General features: G+C 45.0%; 1 protein-coding gene across 5 annotated transcripts in view; it reads left to right on the top strand.

Moving 5' to 3' along the window:
- TPD52 (tumor protein D52) overlaps positions 1-9755 on the top strand; it is a 70210-nt gene extending 60455 nt beyond the window's left edge. For 2 of the 5 annotated variants that reach the window (XM_083187320.1, XM_083187317.1), the window contains exons 5-7: positions 2398-2439; positions 4043-4091; positions 7870-9755. In XM_083187320.1, the coding sequence (XP_083043446.1) occupies positions 2398-2439; positions 4043-4091; positions 7870-7983 (205 nt within the window). In that variant the 3' untranslated portion in view covers positions 7984-9755. Of the gene's footprint in view, positions 1-2397; positions 2440-4042; positions 4134-7869 lie in introns of all 5 variants that reach the window. The other 3 variants (XM_083187319.1, XM_083187321.1, XM_083187318.1) reach the window with 3 other exon arrangements.
- Positions 9756-17507: the final 7752 nt, after the last annotated feature.

Genomic DNA, 17507 nt, shown 5'->3' with positions numbered 1-17507 from the left:
ATCCGTGGATCCACAGCATATTCGGCGATCCACACTGTTTTCACCCGTCCTTTTTTTTCCGCAAAGGTGAAGAATTGGCGCAGAGGTTTCATAGGGCGAATCTATTTTGTCCTAAAAACTGGCGTAAATTGCTGTTTTTGCACCTGGCGAAAATTTTTTGGTAAGCATTGAATACCCCCTTATGTATTAACCACTTGAGTGGTATGCCCGGAGATTTTCCGGGCTCAGCTGCGCTGCCGCAGCGGGCTGTCCCGGAAAATCTCCGGGCATACCACTAATAGACAATAGGTGCGCACCAGTGGTGTCCAGGTGTGCACCACTGGCGCAGCACCTCTAGTGATCACCCCCCCCCCGCCACAAACTTGTCCCCCCCGTCACCTCTGCTCCGGCGATCGGCTCGCCGGAGCTCCACTGACCCGCCCGCCACCTAGCCGCCCGTCACTCATTTTACAGTGACGTCGGCGGCAGGCTCGGGTATGGTCGGCGCGGCTCGGGGGGACTCGGGAGCGCTCAGGCACCCGAGTCCTTCCGAGCCACCGAGATCATCCCCCAGCCTGCCGCCGACGTCACTGCTCAATGTGACAGGCGCCGCAGCTTAGGGGGAAGAGAGGCAACAAGGAAGCTCCGGCGTACTAACGCCGGTGCACAGGTGAGGGAGGAGGGCTTCCAAATGCCTGTGGTGGGTTTTGCTGGGGCAGGACAAACCTGCCCTGGCAGGTTTGTCCCGCCCCAGCAAAACCCACCACTCAAGGGGTTAATAGCTTTACATTTTATTTATATTTGTTTGCAGGGGAAAAAATGCAGAAAGGCTGTTTTCCACATTGTCTTTGTGATATTTTACTACTGCTTCATGTTTGGGAGAGGGGGGAGGGGCTGAAGCTCATGCACATGTACAGCTTCATATGTATCACTGTTGCCCTTACTATGACTCACCACTTTCATGACTCTTAACAGTTATATAACTAAACTTATTTATATTTAACTGTCATTATTTCACGGTTTAATTTTCATGCATTTCTGTGTGCTGATGCTTTCGGCACTTAGGGGCTTACACACGGGGCTATTTTCACCCCATTTCTAAGCGATCTGATTAGATTGCTTAGAAATGCAGCACTGATCTCTGTGTGTATAGCCCCGCGTCGCCGTGATTGCACTGTCTTTCCTGCTAGATCATGGGGCTTTGCCTATAAATGATAAAGCATGATTGCTCAGCACACATCACAGTACACCCGCGATGCTGTGTGCTGAGCAATCATGCTTTAATCGCTCAGCACAGGCTCCCCCACTATCTGTATCCTGACTGCATCTTTTTAAAATGACTATTAAGCTTAGACTGGATAGTTATCTCCCTGAATTGTCCGTGCCTACCTTAATTTGTATTTTAGCGAACACATAGGGCAGGTATTTAATGCCGAAAACAAACCATCCTCTTCGCCTAACCCCCTCACCGGCGGCATTGAATACTGCCCTATGTGTTCCCTAAAATACAAATTAAGGTAGGCACGGACAATTCAGGGAGATTCCCCTGAATGGCGAGGGTCGCAGCTAATGCAACGGGCCCGCTGCATATAGTGGTGACCCTTGCCGTTTTGAACGCCGCACCCAACGCTTCCACCTTGCTGGAAAAACCCAGCGAGGTGGAACGGCGAGTGTAGGGGGGCCGGTTGAATACTGTCCCGATGCCTGCAATAGGCACTGCTCGCCATCACAGCTCCCCATAGGTCATTGACTATAACCCATAGTGCTAAATCTTTCCAGATAATACAACGATACTAATATCTAATATAATGTCTGCCTTGTTTATTTGCCTATTTATTATAATAAAGACTTTGCTTTCCATTTTGGATCTGGTGTATATATGCTAAGCTGTAGTTGATGGTAATGACTTTGTTTCTATACATTCCACAACGCTCTAGACTCAGAGTATGTACATGTCTATCTGCATTTCTTGCCATTAGTGTGCCCTCTGATCACCAGTGTAATACAGGCTGGCAAGGATCTGAGACACGACTCCAGTTATTGGGCCTTATCCAGAGTTGGACGCAAATCAGATTTTTATTTATATAGTCGAGCAATTAGCGGCCAGCTGAGCATGCGCCCGAGTTGCGCTGTGGTAGTCTTGTGATGCAGTCACAGAGAGGACTTATGTCACGGTCTGTGGAAGGCCGGTAACGATTTAGGGCATTAAAACTTAAGATATGTTGAGACTATATGCCCAGAAGCTGGCATTTGCATATTTTGGCACATTCGCTGCGCCCACATTTGCTGCTGTGGTGACATTAGCATATAAATCTGAATCAGGCCCATAATCCACATCTTTATATTTCCAGCTTTGATGCCTTATATTTTCTCTGATTAATTCTTGCTATCTCTTTTTCCCTTAATGCTGCCCGATAGTATACGGTCTATACAGCATTCAATTAGTATGCCTGCTATGAGGTAATGTATGTAGCTGTCAGCCTTGTTAGAAGTGTGCATATATTATGTCTTGTACAAATCCAACCGCTTCATATCATTTGTGGGGTTTCCTGGTGTAGTAGCAGAGATTCTGGTCATGGTAAGTTCCTAGGTTGCAGGTGACAGGAACAGTGGTGGCACTAATGTAACAGGGTTTCCTGAGGTCTGGGCCCTAACTGCTCACATTTCAGAGATGTTTCTGAAGACTTGTAAGGTGGTAACAGAGGCTTTTCTAGTAGCAATTACAATGTCTCTATAAACCTTATTTTACCACAGGGGTGCAGAGGAAGAATAACTGACATGCTATGTTTCTTTACCTGTGATTCATAATCGCTTTAGATCAGCTTGCACATTATTAAACAATGGTGAAGATATTAACGGGCAGATGTTTTAAGCCTTGGAGAGATCAATTACCAACTGCCATATTACAAGCTGTTTGAAAAACGATGAGCTGCAGGGGCGTAACTATAGCACCGCAGCCCCCGCCACCGCGGGGGGGCGCTGTGCATGTGGGGGCACCGGGGGTTGCGGTGCTATAGTTAAACCCCCCTCAATCCCCCGCAGACTTACCTATCGCGCTGGTCCCGGCGGCTCCGTTCTTCTGCTGAGGACCACCACAAAATGGCCACCCCCATATAGCACACAGTTCTCTGAAACTGTCTGCTGTATGGGGGCGGCCATTTTCTGGTGGTCCTCAGCAGAAGAACGGAGCCACCGGGACCAGCGCGATAGGTAAGGCTGTGGGGGATTGAGGGGGGGTTTGCATGGGCGGCGGGGTAGGGGTGCTCGGCGGGGCGGCGGGGTAGGGGTGCTCGACGGGGGGGGGGGGGCGCCCAAAACGTAGCTACGCCACTGATGAGCTGGTTATTAATTTCTCTCTGCTTCATATCTCTCCACTGCTGAATGGAAAAATTATTGTGTGTGAATATTTCTGGCCGTTTAAGTAACATGATAGGTACATTGACGACAGTCAAGTATTTATTATTGTTCTAATTTTCCTTCTTTATATATTTCCATAAGGATTCTGCAGCGCCTAGCAAACTACATAGATAGATACCTTGCAAACCAAAAGGGAGATTTATCAAAGTTTGGAGAGAGCTTAAGTAGAGGAAGATAATTTACCAGCCAGTCCCTGTCCTCTTTCAAACACAGCAGTGAGGAGCTCATTGGTTGCACTTGATCTCTCACCAAGCTTTAAAACAACACCCCCCAATTGCTGCTATGATATGGCAGGACCATTATGTAATAGGCTGTGATATGCTGGCCACCGCAAAGTTTGTGTTTGATTGCTGCTAGATCTAATCAGCCAATAGTAAAAAAAATAAAAAATAAAAAATAAATGCACCTGGTTGTGTAATACAACTAACTGTAGTTTTAAAATGCGGGGACCAGAAAATCATACTGTAGCCTGTGGACCCAAGTGTTCTGTATACTGTACATTATTCCATTATCCTATGTTGTCTGCATGAAGGGGAAGTGATCTCTGCATTTCACTGCCCCCTTTACTTGTGTTTAAATAACTTTTGATACTATTAGTATATAGATCACCAATGTGACATATGTTGTTGTTTTTCCCCCTCCCCAGGAACTCTCCCACTTACAAGTCTTTTGAAGAGAAAGTGGAAAACTTGAAGGTGGGGTTTTAAATTGGCTTAGCAGGGACAACATGGAAAGAAGTGAGTCGCACACCCAGTCTGAATGTGCCGGCATCTAGCGACTTCTCCCACACTGTGCATGTGTCGCGGCTGCCTGTGCATGTGTACAAGCAATTCAGAGTAATACACATCTCAGCCCTTTCTCTGTGGGCCCATAAATGGGTGATCTTCGCAAACATGCTAATAAATGAGCAAACCATTTGATGTGCCTGCATCTGGTGTGGGGTCAGTGTAAGCACTGAGGATATTGATGGCAGCTGCTCTTGTGGACATGGAACCGTGGTGGTGTAGTCGTATAGATCTGCATGACTCCAAATACGGGTGTATAGTCCATTAGCATTACGTTCATAGCCGGCTTCCAGAAGTGTGCTCACATTACGTACTATTCAGAATCAGGCTCTTAGGGGCCCATTTATTATTAGATTGCATATGCAATGCGATCATCTGGGTGGCATTTACCACCCAGGATCAAATTGCAATATGCGACCCTTTTGGTTGAATGTATCAGGTCCCTGCGCTCTGCTTCGCTGGATTAGCGCTGACCGCACTGCCTCGCCTGCAGTCCAATCGATGGACCATAGGCTACAATGGGCTACCACCATCTCAGAATGGCGGTAGCCCCGGGACCCACTGCGATGCTGCCTGTTATTGATAGATCGGGCAACTTCATATCCCTCATAGTAACCTATGGGAGATGCGGCCGTGTGAGCAGGGCAGGAGGGATCTGCAACAGGTATCGGAGATTCCTGCAGTCCCTCTTTAGTGATACTTAATATTTGCGGCTAACCCCTGAAAACCGGTACTTTTGGGGAATTTGCCGCAAATATTATATGATAAATGGGCCCCTTGATGTTTTAATTAAATAAAAATATCTTTCTGTAGCTATTAAAGTTTGGTAATTAGGTTAGAAGAAATGCATGTTCTCCCATTCAAGTGTATTACATGTATCTTTCAAATACATATCTTGCTTTAGTTTACCTGAAATATAAGTGACAAGTCTTCTCTGTATCCTTCCATATACAAAGGGTACTGCTGAGCTGGTGTAAATATCAGCATTTCTTCTTTACCCCACAACCAAATTTTAAATACTCCAGAATCTTTAGAAAATTCTTTACAGTTACAACCGTGTCAACCCAGATTACAAATGAAAAAGAAATGCACAATGTACACTGCTCAAAAAAATAAAGGGAACACTAACAGAACACATCCTAGATTTGAATGAATTAAATATTCTTATTAAATACATTGTTCTTTACATAGTTGAATATGCTGACAACAAAATCACACAAAAATTATCAATGGAAATCAAATTTATTAACCCATGGAGGTCTGGATTTGGAGTCACACTCAAAATTAAAGTGGAAAAACACACTACAGGCTGATCCAACTTTGGTGTAATGTCCTTAAAACAAGTCAAAATGAGGCTCAGTAGTGTCTGTGGCCTCCACGTGCCTGTATGACCTCTCTACAATGCCTGGGCATGCTCCTGATGAGGTGGCGGGTGGTGCAATGTGGCGTTAGTGGATGGAGCGATACATGATGTCCCAGATGTGCTCAATTGGATTCAGGTGTGGGGAACGTTGAATTAGTCTTGCATTAGGAGGAACCCAGGGCCAACCGCACTAGCATATGGTCTCACAAGGGGTCTGAGGATCCCATCTCGGTACCTAATGGCATTCAGGCTACCTCTGGTGAGCACATGTAGGGCTGATGCCACCCCACACCATTACTGACCCACTGCCAAACTGGTCATGCTGGAGGATGTTGCAGGCAGCAGAATGTTCTCCTTGGCATCTCCAGACTCTGTCACGTGCTCAGTGTGAACCTGCTTTCATCTGTGAAGAGCACAGGGTGCCAGTGGCGAATTTGCCAATCTTAGTGTTCTCTGGCAAATGCCAAACGTCCTGCACCGTGTTTGGCTGTAAGCAAAACCCCCACATGTGGACGTCGGGCCCTCATACCACCCTCATGGAGTCTGTTTCTGACCGTTTGAGTAGACACCTGCACATTTGTGGCCTGCTGGAGGTCATTTTGCAGAGCTCTGGCAGTGCTCCTCCTGTTCCTCCTTACACAAAGGCGGAGATATCGGTCGAGTTGCTGGGTTGTTGCCCTCCTACGGCCTCCTCCACATCTCCTGATGTACTGGCCTGTCTCCTGGTAGCGCCACAATGCTCTGGACACTACGCTGACAGACACAGCAAACCTTCTTGCCACAGCTCGCATTGATGTGCCATCCTGGATGAGCTGCACTACCTCAGTCACTTGTGTGGGCTGTAGACTCCATCTCATGCTACCACTAGAGTAAAAGCACCACCAGCTTTCAAAAGTGACCAAAACATCAGCCAGAAAGCATAGGAGCTGAGAAGTGGTCTGTGGTCACCACCTGCAGAACAACTCCTTTATTGGGGGTGTCTTGCTAATTGCCTTTAATTTCCACCTGTTGTCTATTCCATTTGCACAACAGGATGCAAATTTGATTGTCAATCAGTGTTGCTTCCTAAGTGGACAGTTTGATTTCACAGAAGTGTGATTGGCTTGGAGTTACATTGTGTTGTTTAAGTGTTCCCTTTATTTATTTTTTTGAGCAGTGTATATGGCATAGCAATGTTACAGTTGGGACAGCATGGCTCCCAAGTTACAATGCGTTACCACACCCTGTGTAGAATGTTGCCTTATCTCTGATCAGTCAGTGCAAACATTTGAACTGTTGCCTTATAGGGAGGACATTCCTCACAAAGAACTTTATCTTCACATTCCATACACATGTCACCATCTAGTGGTAACAAAATATATTTACTGAAGCAGGGGAAACTTTTGTGAGTGCTTGCTTGAAAAGGGCTGGTGTCATTCATTTATCACTGTTATGCTGCCCATACACTAGGCCGATATTGCATACAATCCTTTGATTGCATCTGTTCGATAAATCAAAGGATTGTATGGACATCGAATGGGTCCCCTGACACGATGCACGGGCCCACCGATCACATATCGCGTTGATGGATAATATTTGCTGCACATAATATTTATTGAATTTGCTGAGCGATCAGGTGCTTTTTAACCAATCGCTCGAATGCAATCAGTGGGTGGGGGGTGGAGGCAGCGCTTTCAGCAGAGTCAGTTCGGGGAGAGGGAGCCAGAGCATTCACTGGCGGCATCCGTCAGAGTAGTGTAGCGCTGTGAAGGAGCACAAGTCGGGGGGGGGGGGGGGGGGCAGCAGTGGCAGCAAAACAAAAAAAAACAGTTCTCTCAGCCAATCAGGGGGCCACCCATTGTTTGAATTTTTTTTTTCAAATTCTGCCACCACACTTATCTGTGCTGCCCGCTAGCGCTACACTATTCCTTCACCCGCCCTCTTCCAGCACTCAATGCACCATAAGATGCGATATCACATCACATCCGATCGCACATACGCATATGAGCACAATTGTGCCTAGCCCCCATCTAGCCCAGGGGCATTCAATCTGTGGCAGTTTTCCGTTACTTTGGCATGACAGGGTGGAATGTATAGTTCCACAGCAGCTGGAGAGCCACAGGTCGGCCAACCCCCCAAATTAAACTGTTTCTATTGCATTTTATAACAGCAAAATCTATTCAAGTACACCTAAATGCTCCTATTGTATCACTGCAACTTTTAGCACTTATATTTTAGTGTAACAGACTAGAATGGTAGCCGATACATTGCCTCAAACTTCCAGTCTGGTCTGTGTCCTTCATTACATTATCTCTGTTGTGATAATAATGTTTTTCTTTGCTACAGTCAAAGGTTAGCGGCAACAAACAACCAGCTGGGGACTTTGGGGAAGTGCTGACCTCTGCCGCCAACGCCAGTGCTACAGAAGACCTGACAGAAAAGGATCTCGAAACCCAGTGAAATCACCATTGTATTCGGCCAACACTGAAAGATGCTGCAAGAAAATAGAAAGCACATCCAGAGCGCCCTCTTGTGTTCCCAATGGACATTTCCCTTGTCTCTAGTTCTCTCTGCCTTGTGTCACATGTGACACATAGCCATCACCTGTTGTCAGTGGATAGATAAGTATTTTGTGGGCAAAGCCAAGATGTAACCATGTAGATTCACCAGGAATGAGTGACCCTACTTGGGCATCATCTCCACTGCATATAGGTGATGGGTGCACTTTAACCTTAGGTAGTGACCTGTTTTGCACTAAATGGGTTGAATAGCATGTTCTGTGTTAGTGTAGTTATCCCAATAATGTGTGGCGGGCACTTAATACACATTACTCCTTTACAAACTGCCAAAAATGTGTTACACTGGATTGTTACTGTATAGATTGTAGACGCTAATGGACCCGGGACAGAATAAGTGCTGTAATAATTGCACATATCTGTACGGCTTTCAGCTCCGTTATTCTGCATTTCCTCCTGCTCCAAGAACAACATTACTGTCGCACCCAGGCGCTCAGAAACAGAAACCCACAACTGCTGTATTGCCGGAAGGTCGATGAGCTTCTATATTTTCCATTTTATCCACTTTTAGCCTTTTACTCTGATTCTCCAATTCCCACTTGTGTATAATATGCAAAAGGAGATTTGCAGGGGAAAAGATATTACAATTCTGGGAGTAATTTGTAGAGAGATGTCTCCCATCCTTGTCTTCTCTTCTATTAGAGTTCATGTATAATGCATAATTCATCCAAGATCAATAGAATCAGTGGATCCCAAACAGCATCAAGCCTTAATGCTTGGACAGGGAAGAGATTGTACATGTGGGGTATCACCTGTCCGATATCCCTGACACTACAGCTCATCCATTCCCTAGGATACAGTGACTAGTTCCTAGTGATCCGATAATCTGTGCACTCGTTACTGTTGCTTCAGCCCACACAATGACTGTCCCTGATAACTTTGGTTCAGCCAATAAAATGTATCCTACAACTTTACTTTGTGCGTTTGGCTTTCTTCTGGGTTTCGCCCCCCAAAAAATAAGAATCACTGCCAAGATAGAAAGAAACAAGTTAAGGCTTTGCATTTAGTAGGGGTTGCAGGATGGGATGTAATATACAAATACCATTATTTACAGGTGGAATCTTCTATTTACTATGACTTACTGGTAGAATTGGTTATATAATAATGTATCTGCAATGTAACATTTTATGCATTGCAGTGATGATTGTTGTGGGTTAGGTCTAAATTGTAGTGGGCTAAAGGACCCCCTCACATTACAGGGGAGGAGATGGGGTGGAGAGAGAAGGAGCAAGGTTGGAGAAGGGTTCCAAACAGACCCTCGCGGGCTTGCTTCGCTAGCCATGCTTCGGGCAAGGTGTCTTGCTTCGCTCGCCACCTGGTTACTAAAGGCAACCAGTGGTGCTGTGGATAGTGAAGGATCAAGCCCCCGGCCTTGCTCCTCCCCCTGGGTGTGGAAGGTCCTTTAGCCCACTACAATTTAGCATCTACCGATTGTTGTGAAGAGGCTTAATTGAGCACGTTAGCTTTTCTTATATGGTTTACTGTACTGTTATATTTTTTTCAAGTTCTGTAGTTGTGATCCCCACATCCAATAGGAATTCAGATAGGTTATTGCTTTTTATTGGGAGTAAAGAAAGTGTATTTAAGGAATGTTCCACAACCAAACTAAGTTTTGTAAAACTTCCCAGTTTAATAAAAATGAAATGTTCTGATAAATCGGTTTTCTTTGTTATTTTCTTTTCTTCTTGTTTTTTAAATTCAAACAAAACATTTTTTGTAAACAACATATCGTTCTACAGCTGTATATTTTCTCCTCAATGAGCAATATTTAATAGTGGTCCTTATTCTGGTTCACTCGCAACCGCAAATTCCTTCTCAAATGGACAAAACCATGTGCACTGCAGGGGGGCAGATGTAACATGTGCAGAGAGAATTAGATTTGGGTGCGTTATTGTGTTTCTGTGCAGGGAAAATACTGACTGCTTTATTTTTTCACTGCAATATAGATCTCACTTTGAAGTAAAACCCCACCCAAATCTAATTCTCTCAAGTTACATCTGCCCCCCTGCAGTGCACATGGTTTTGTCCATTTGAGAAGGAATTATCTCTGAGTGAACCAGAATAATGGCCATTATCTCACCAGTTGTCTGTGTGACCTGGTGCGAATGCCATCCACAATTCCCCCCCAAAAAACGGTGTCCTCACCATGAAGTCCAACATTGGGTTTTGTGTGCCTGTTGTCCGTATTTCATGACTTTATTGATACAGCTATTGTGAGTGACCGTGTTTGCCCTGGGCTATTTGGTCACACTTCAATAGTGTCACATGCAATATTTTGTGTATTCAAGCAATGCACCTGTTCTCACCACTTCATCTATAACACAGCTGGGAGAACTGTTCTGTATCTTTAGGGCCTAATTCAGCATTAGTTGTAATTTACCGAATTTCTTAAAAATGATAACTGCTGGTGTAAGGCAGCTGAGGGTTACCCAGCTCAGTACAAGGTCGCCACACTCACTGGGCTGCTCCCCATGATGCAAAATATAGCATTTGCATTGAAGAATTGCGAGCGCTATGCTGTACAACAAAGCGCTTGCACATTACCGGTAGCCCCGAAGCTGCACAGACTAGATGCAAAGGTGGAAGCAGGGGTTGCTGTTGAGTATGACGCAGCCGCCTTCCATCCCACCCCCTAACGGACTAGACACTCCTCCGTCAAGTTTTATTTCTCGCTGATATATGGACCGCATAGTGTTTTTTTTTTTTTTTCAACATTCAATCTGTATTTCAAATTTTCATATTAATAACAAAGGGGTAAACAAAAAAAACAAAAAAAAAAGGGGATAACAAAGGGAAAGGGGAGTGGGAATTGAGGGAGCAGGGCGTACAGAGGTATTAATGATTTAGAGTAATAACAAAGGAAAAGACAAAGGACAAAAGATAAGCAAAATACATTGAATATGTTAGACATCAGAGGCCGTTGAAAGTGACTCGTTTAAATCAAAAGGAGAAGGCTGAGACTGTGACATGGTATCTGTTGATGTAACTCCCTTTCCCTCTGTGACATAGACATGCCATGGGAGCCATTTCATAACCGGAGAAGAGAGTACTGTGGAGTAAGAGACACCTTTGGTTTCCATTTCAAAATTGAATTGAGTTTTAGAGACCACTTTGTCAAATGGGGTTATGAAAGGGGATTTCCAGTGTAGGGCAATAGTGGCTCTGGCAGATAGTAGGATATGGCCTAAAACATAGCCAATGTAATAGAGCCACAGAGGGGTCCGGAGATAGTGTGAGACCTAGGACTTCAGATATGAAGGTAAACACTTTAAGCCAAAAGGGATGTATAATAGGGCAATCCCAAAAAACATGAAAAATGGTACCTTCGTGGCTGCAGAGGCGCCAGCAAAGTTTAGAGGTAGCAGGCCATATTTTATGTAATTTAGCTGGGGTAAAGTACAATCTATGGAGTAATGTAACATGCATTTCAGCATGATTGGTACATTTAGAGAGGTAAAAAGAAGACCTATGGATAGTTTCCCATTGTTTCAGAGTAAAGGTGCGGTGGAGGTCATTCTCCCAATTCAGTTGAGCAGAGGACTTGACTAGCGAATCCGGAGGGGACAGTAAGTCATACCAAAAGGATATGGCCCCAGGTGATGAAGCTGTAGCTAATCTCTTTAAAATATGGTCAGGGGGGGCATGGAAGGACTTTGGAGATCCACCTACCTTTTCTACCCAAGGTTTAAGTTGGGAGTAATAAAACCAAGCTGAGGGGCCCAAGGGAAACTTTTCTCTAAGGTCAGAGATTGATAGAAGAGAGGATTGTGAAAAGAGGCCTGTAAGAGTCAATACCCAGGCTTTCCCAATAGGATGATATGAAAATGAGGCAATAACGTATCTAAGGCGACATTAGTGGTTTTTTTTACATTTGAATCGCATTTAAATATTATTCACCTGTGCTCAAGCACCATGGGCCTTATTCTAGTTCACTCTTTATGACAAAAGCCTTCTTAGGAGGACAAAACCATATGCACTGCAGGTGGGGCAGATGTTACTTGTGCAGAGAGAATTAGATTTGGGTGGGGTTTTACTTCAGTGAGATCTATATTGCAGTGTAAAAATAAAGCAGTCAGTATTTTCCCTGCACAGAAACAAAATAACTCACCCAAATCTAATTATCTCACATTTTACATCTGCCCCCCCCCCCTGCAGTGCACATGGTTTTGTCCATCTAAGAAGGATTTTGTCAGAAAGAGTGAACTAGAATAAGGCCCTGTGTGGTCTATGGCAAAGATACATTAGGAGGCTGCTAAGTAACTTTTTGTACAAGATATTCTTGCTTATATTGAGTGTCCCTAAAGTAGCCTCTTCCAGGTATATTTTCCACTGTAACCAAGACAAACCTTTCAGACCAATATCTGATTATCAGTGCTTCATCTAACTTGAGCTTTAACCAGCCGTGTTCCAGTCTCGCCATTCTCTCATACACGTCATAGAAGCTCTGCCATGGGCATCCATCTGCTGGAAGAAGATTCACATTTGGGTAACCATTCTACAGAACTTGTGTTTGCTTTTCACAGAGTAGTCTATGTACTAAGGTATCCAATGAGTTGTGGTAATTACCCAGCGCTAATTCATTTGGCTGGGGCTATCCTATTATCTATGATACTTGGCCATTTTCATGGATTATGCTTCAGGTGCCTGAAGCACCAGAAGTATAATTTGCAATAAGCAGCTGTCAGAGGAGCTTATCCTGGTTCCGATCTGTTACAGCATAATCACAGGTCCTTTTCGGCCTATAATTGTATAGCGCCATACTGTATTTACCATCGGTCAAAAATCACATCAGGCAATTTTTTTTATCAAACAAGATAGGTATGCACCTAATAGAATACCGCCATAAGCCTTGAGGAGAGATAAAGTGGATAAAAATAAAGTACCAAACAACCAGCTCATTTTCATACACAGCTGTAACATGGCAATTAAAAGCTGATTGGATGCTACATTATCTACGTCCACTTTATCTCTCTCTAAGACTTGATGTTTCCAATGGCCTTTAGGTGCTACTCCCCATGATGGCTGGGCATAGATGACAGTAAGTGGAGCTACAGTACCGTAGTATGTCGCTAAATGTTGTATCCTTGTGCTGAGACTTTACCCACAGTACCAGAATAGCTTATTGCCCTTTGTAATGAGTTGTATCTGCATAAAAGAGAAATGCACATCACACTGGCCGATATAGCTGTCATTCAATTTAACAACCAATATATATTGTGGACATGTCGGCTGGTGTGTACCAGTGATCTGTCTGTGCACAATGTTATTCACAAAGATAGCCAGTGGACAATATACAGTATCGGTGCATCATGCTGTTTGTACACTTGCTGCAGAGGCCACCGGTGACTGACAGCACAAATCTCCACCCAGTTGTGACATCAGGCACAACACATCATGCTGACTATTGGTAAGTGTGCATGCACTTAACGATTGTCGGATAGGTGGGTGGACCGGCCAGATGTCCGATCTGTCGGCCTAGTGTGTAACTAGCTTACAATGAAGGAGGGCAGATCTACAACATCTGTCTGGACCTGTTCCCAAGCGCCAATGTCCATCTTCCTCTGAGCAGTGTCTATAAGTTCTGAGTATGAGAATTCCATAAAGTGTCCACGACCTGTAACATCTCCCCTTCTTGAATATGAACCATTATATTCTGGTAGTGGTCACGAATGAAGGAAGGCACCCAGATTTAAACAATAGATACTCAAACACCACCCAATTATAGTGGGTACAAATTGTACTACTGAGAAGAGGCCAGGGAACACATGATATGAAGGCCATACTTTTACAGTCTACCTTGGATAACTCCATAGGGACATGTTCTCATATGTAGGGATTTTGCCAGCAAAGCAGCAGTCCAGCACAACTGTGTCACCCTGCAAGCTGACAAAACTGCACGGATCAGTGGAAAATTGGATATCTGGCAAATGGTTCTTGATTGGTAAGTAAGGTTCTTGACTGGTCTTAAAGTTGTTTCTGAACATTCAATGCTAATGCATTCACATCTGATGTAAAATCCCTTGATTCTCAGCCAGGTGGAGATGGATGGATGGAGGAGGAGACGCAGTAATTTTAAGATCTCAAATATTAAGTTTATTATATAAATGAGACTTTGCTATATATATATGGTACATCCTGACGATATTTCTAAATGAAATGAAACGTTGATGTGGATACAGCAGTGTGGTTATCGTTATTTCATTGATCTAAGTCCGTCGAGTGCCGCGCCAATCATCCTGCTATTTATTCCGCCTCAATCTAAATTGCAGTATAAAAATAATGCAGCCAGTATTTACCCTGCACAGAAACAAAATAACTCTCACAAATCATGAGAGAAGACAGAAAAGTAATAGTCAGAGGTAGGACAGCCAAAAGAAGGCAGTCTCGTGCAGATAAAGGGTGCAAAGGATTTGCAGGAGAGAGTGGCCCACAGTGCTCATTCTCCTTGACCTCTCTGCTGCTTTTGACAGAGGAGCAGCCTTGGATTTGGCATCAATGAGGTCAATGCTGACTTGCAATAGGGCTGTTTCAGTATAGATTATGCAAGCCAGACTGAAACTGGTCAAGCAAGGAGTGGCATGAAACAAAGAGGGCGAGGCAGATTTAGACAATGATCTGTTGTGTTTTTTTTTTTTTTTTTTTTTTTATAACAATGGTGGAGCAAAGTTGGCAAGAAATTTGGAAGGAGTGCCAGGGGATGGTAAATGATAGCTACACCAAGGTGAACAGGTTGGAAGAGGTATTTAGCATGGACCTCAAATGTAGAGCATGTAAGGTATAGCTCTGAGGAGAGTAATAGTTTTCCAACACCACCACCATCTTTGTGACCCACCTGGTCAGGGAGTCAGAATTGGGAAATGTGGTATTTCATGGGAATATTCAGATTTCTGCAATGGCTAGGAGATTCAAGGAGATGTCAGATATGGCATTCCAGATTGCACAGGAGAGAGACTGTGAATGAGATTATCGGGATTGCTGTAGCGTTGAGGTGAGACAAACTTGGGGGATAGGATAAAGAGGGTGTAGTGATGGTGTGTGCAAAAACTGCAGTAGCTGGGCAGGGATGGATCTCCGTGTGGTGCATATAGATTTGAGGTTTGATGACCGAGAGGAGGGAGGGAACAGGTCTGAGTGATGTGGTGGTAGGCCTATTATGGGGCAAAGGTGAATTAAAGTATTGTACCAGGAGATGAGGGGGAGGGAAGCAGAGGAGTGGATGAATCAAGAAGGAGGTGTAGCAGACTCTGGGGTAAGGATAGAAATGGGGGAAAAATTAAAGACAAGATTCAGACCTGCTCATTGGGCTGCGAGCGTTCGGAGCCCAGCGAGCAGGTAGTCGCCACCCCTGTGCACACGGAGCAAATCATTCTTCCCCTGCTCATAGAGCTGAGTAAGCCAGGGCTTACTCGACACTGCGAAGACCATGGGGAGCAGGGAGCTGCTGAACACAACAGCCGCTCTCCTTCCCAAAGGCCAGGGAACGCCTGTGTTTTCTGGGGGACATGCAGAAAACACAGACAGCACGCCCTCAAACACCTGCAGGGTGTCAATCACCCTGCAAGCAGTAAACAAAGGCTAGCCAATGGGGTGTATTCAATACAGCTGACGAGGGAGTTAAACAGCGGGGATCGCTGAAAACAAGCGATCCTCGCCGGTCACTCATCCTATTCAACACGATGGGGAAATCTCTGTCAGAGGACAGCAAGGACTCCCACAAACAGCGAGGCTCGCAGCTAATGCAGGGAGCTGCGTACCCCGTTTCCAAAAACCTAGCGAGGGGGAAACGGCATGTGCAGGGGGTCAGTTGAATACTGACCCTGCGAGCTGTGACAGCAAGAAGGCAGCACTGTCTGCTGTCACGCTCGCAGAAAGCATTGAATACACCCCCTTGTCTGCTGCCTTCGGGCAGACGGCTCATGCATATGCACTGCATACCATGTGCTGTTCAATAACCGCTCTGGCTGTGAATTCGCAGCCCGGCATGTGGTTCTAAATGACTCGCTAAGTGATGGGTGGAATTGAATAAAATCTGGACATAGTATGGATGAGGTGAATAGGGGAAGGCAAATTGTAAATAGGAGTAGAGGCTATACGAGACAGTCACAGAAGATTTACAGAAATGCAGGTGAACGTACGATCCACGGCCCCCACTTGTCCCATTGCAGCGGTCGGAATTCCAGCTGCGGTATTTCGACTGCCCGGCATTTCATTCCGGACCCATCCTGGGAAGTTCCTGTCTAATTGCTTGAGCTAAGTCTTCACCACTTTATAGGGCATTTGTCAAGGAAGGTTTAGGTGTAGGAAACATTCATCAATGACAAGGAGCTGAGCAGTGATCATTTTAGTAAGAGTGACAATTTCAGTGAGACGAATGGTAGTGCACAGAATAGCCAAGCGTGGTACTGCAGTAGTGGTGCTTTCATAGAAGGCTTCAGGAATCATCACTGCTAATCCTTCACATGTCCCTGCCCCATCTCTCCTTAATATTCCTCTCTCACCTGCTTCTATGTGTCATCAGTAATATAAGCAAGACTTTTCAGTGAGTGCATCTGGCCTCCACATGTACCACCAAGCAGGGGCGGACCCAAAAGAAAATGACCGGGGAGACACCATGCTAGACACCTCAATGCCATGGTGCCCCACTTAGAGCACTGTATATGTATTGGACATTGTATACATATAGGATTTGTGCCTTTAGCACACACAGAACCCAGTAGATTTAATTAGCCAGAAACACGGCCTCACCTGTGCCAGTCAGAGTAGGTCCATCACACACAGTCCCTACGGCATCTGCTCCTGATGCAGATCACTGCTGGCATTTGACACCAGAGCAGGTTGGGTCCAGCCCACTGTTAGCCCCCCTACAGAAGCAGCAGTATGGATGCATGCAACAAGCACACGACCCTGGTGCCCACCAGCAAGAAAGCACACCCCCCCCCCCCCACCTTAAGCTACCAGTGTCACCAAGCATACCTCTGCCCACCTCCCTATGTGCAGCTAATATCTCCCCTTCCCATGTGTACCTTTACCACCTTCAATGTCCCTGACCACTAACTCCCCAAAAGTGCATTTGACTACCCCATCCACATGCTCATATCAGCCTCCCACTTCCCTATGTGTTCCTCTGATCCCTATCTGTATCTAGACCTCAGCCACCATCCCTACTGTACATCTGACCCGTCCTCAAGGCTGGTTAGAAGTAGCACGTTAGAAGAGCAGTGATTTTTTTTGCAAAGCAAATAAGAGATAAACCATTCCGTGTGACCAGCCCGTGAGTGTACATAGTAAATGCATCAGTTGTGGCATCAACACAACTTGTTTGGAAGAGCACTTTAATTCAAATGTAAATATCGTCTTAAGATTAAACTTAAAGGTTGTAGTACATATAAATTCAAAACTGCTTCAGTA

The sequence above is a fragment of the Crinia signifera genome, chromosome 5, assembly GCF_055691185.1.
Source record: "Crinia signifera chromosome 5, ASM5569118v1, whole genome shotgun sequence".
Classification (NCBI taxonomy): Eukaryota; Metazoa; Chordata; class Amphibia; order Anura; family Myobatrachidae; genus Crinia; species Crinia signifera.
This window is presented reverse-complemented; position numbering and strand designations above follow the sequence as displayed.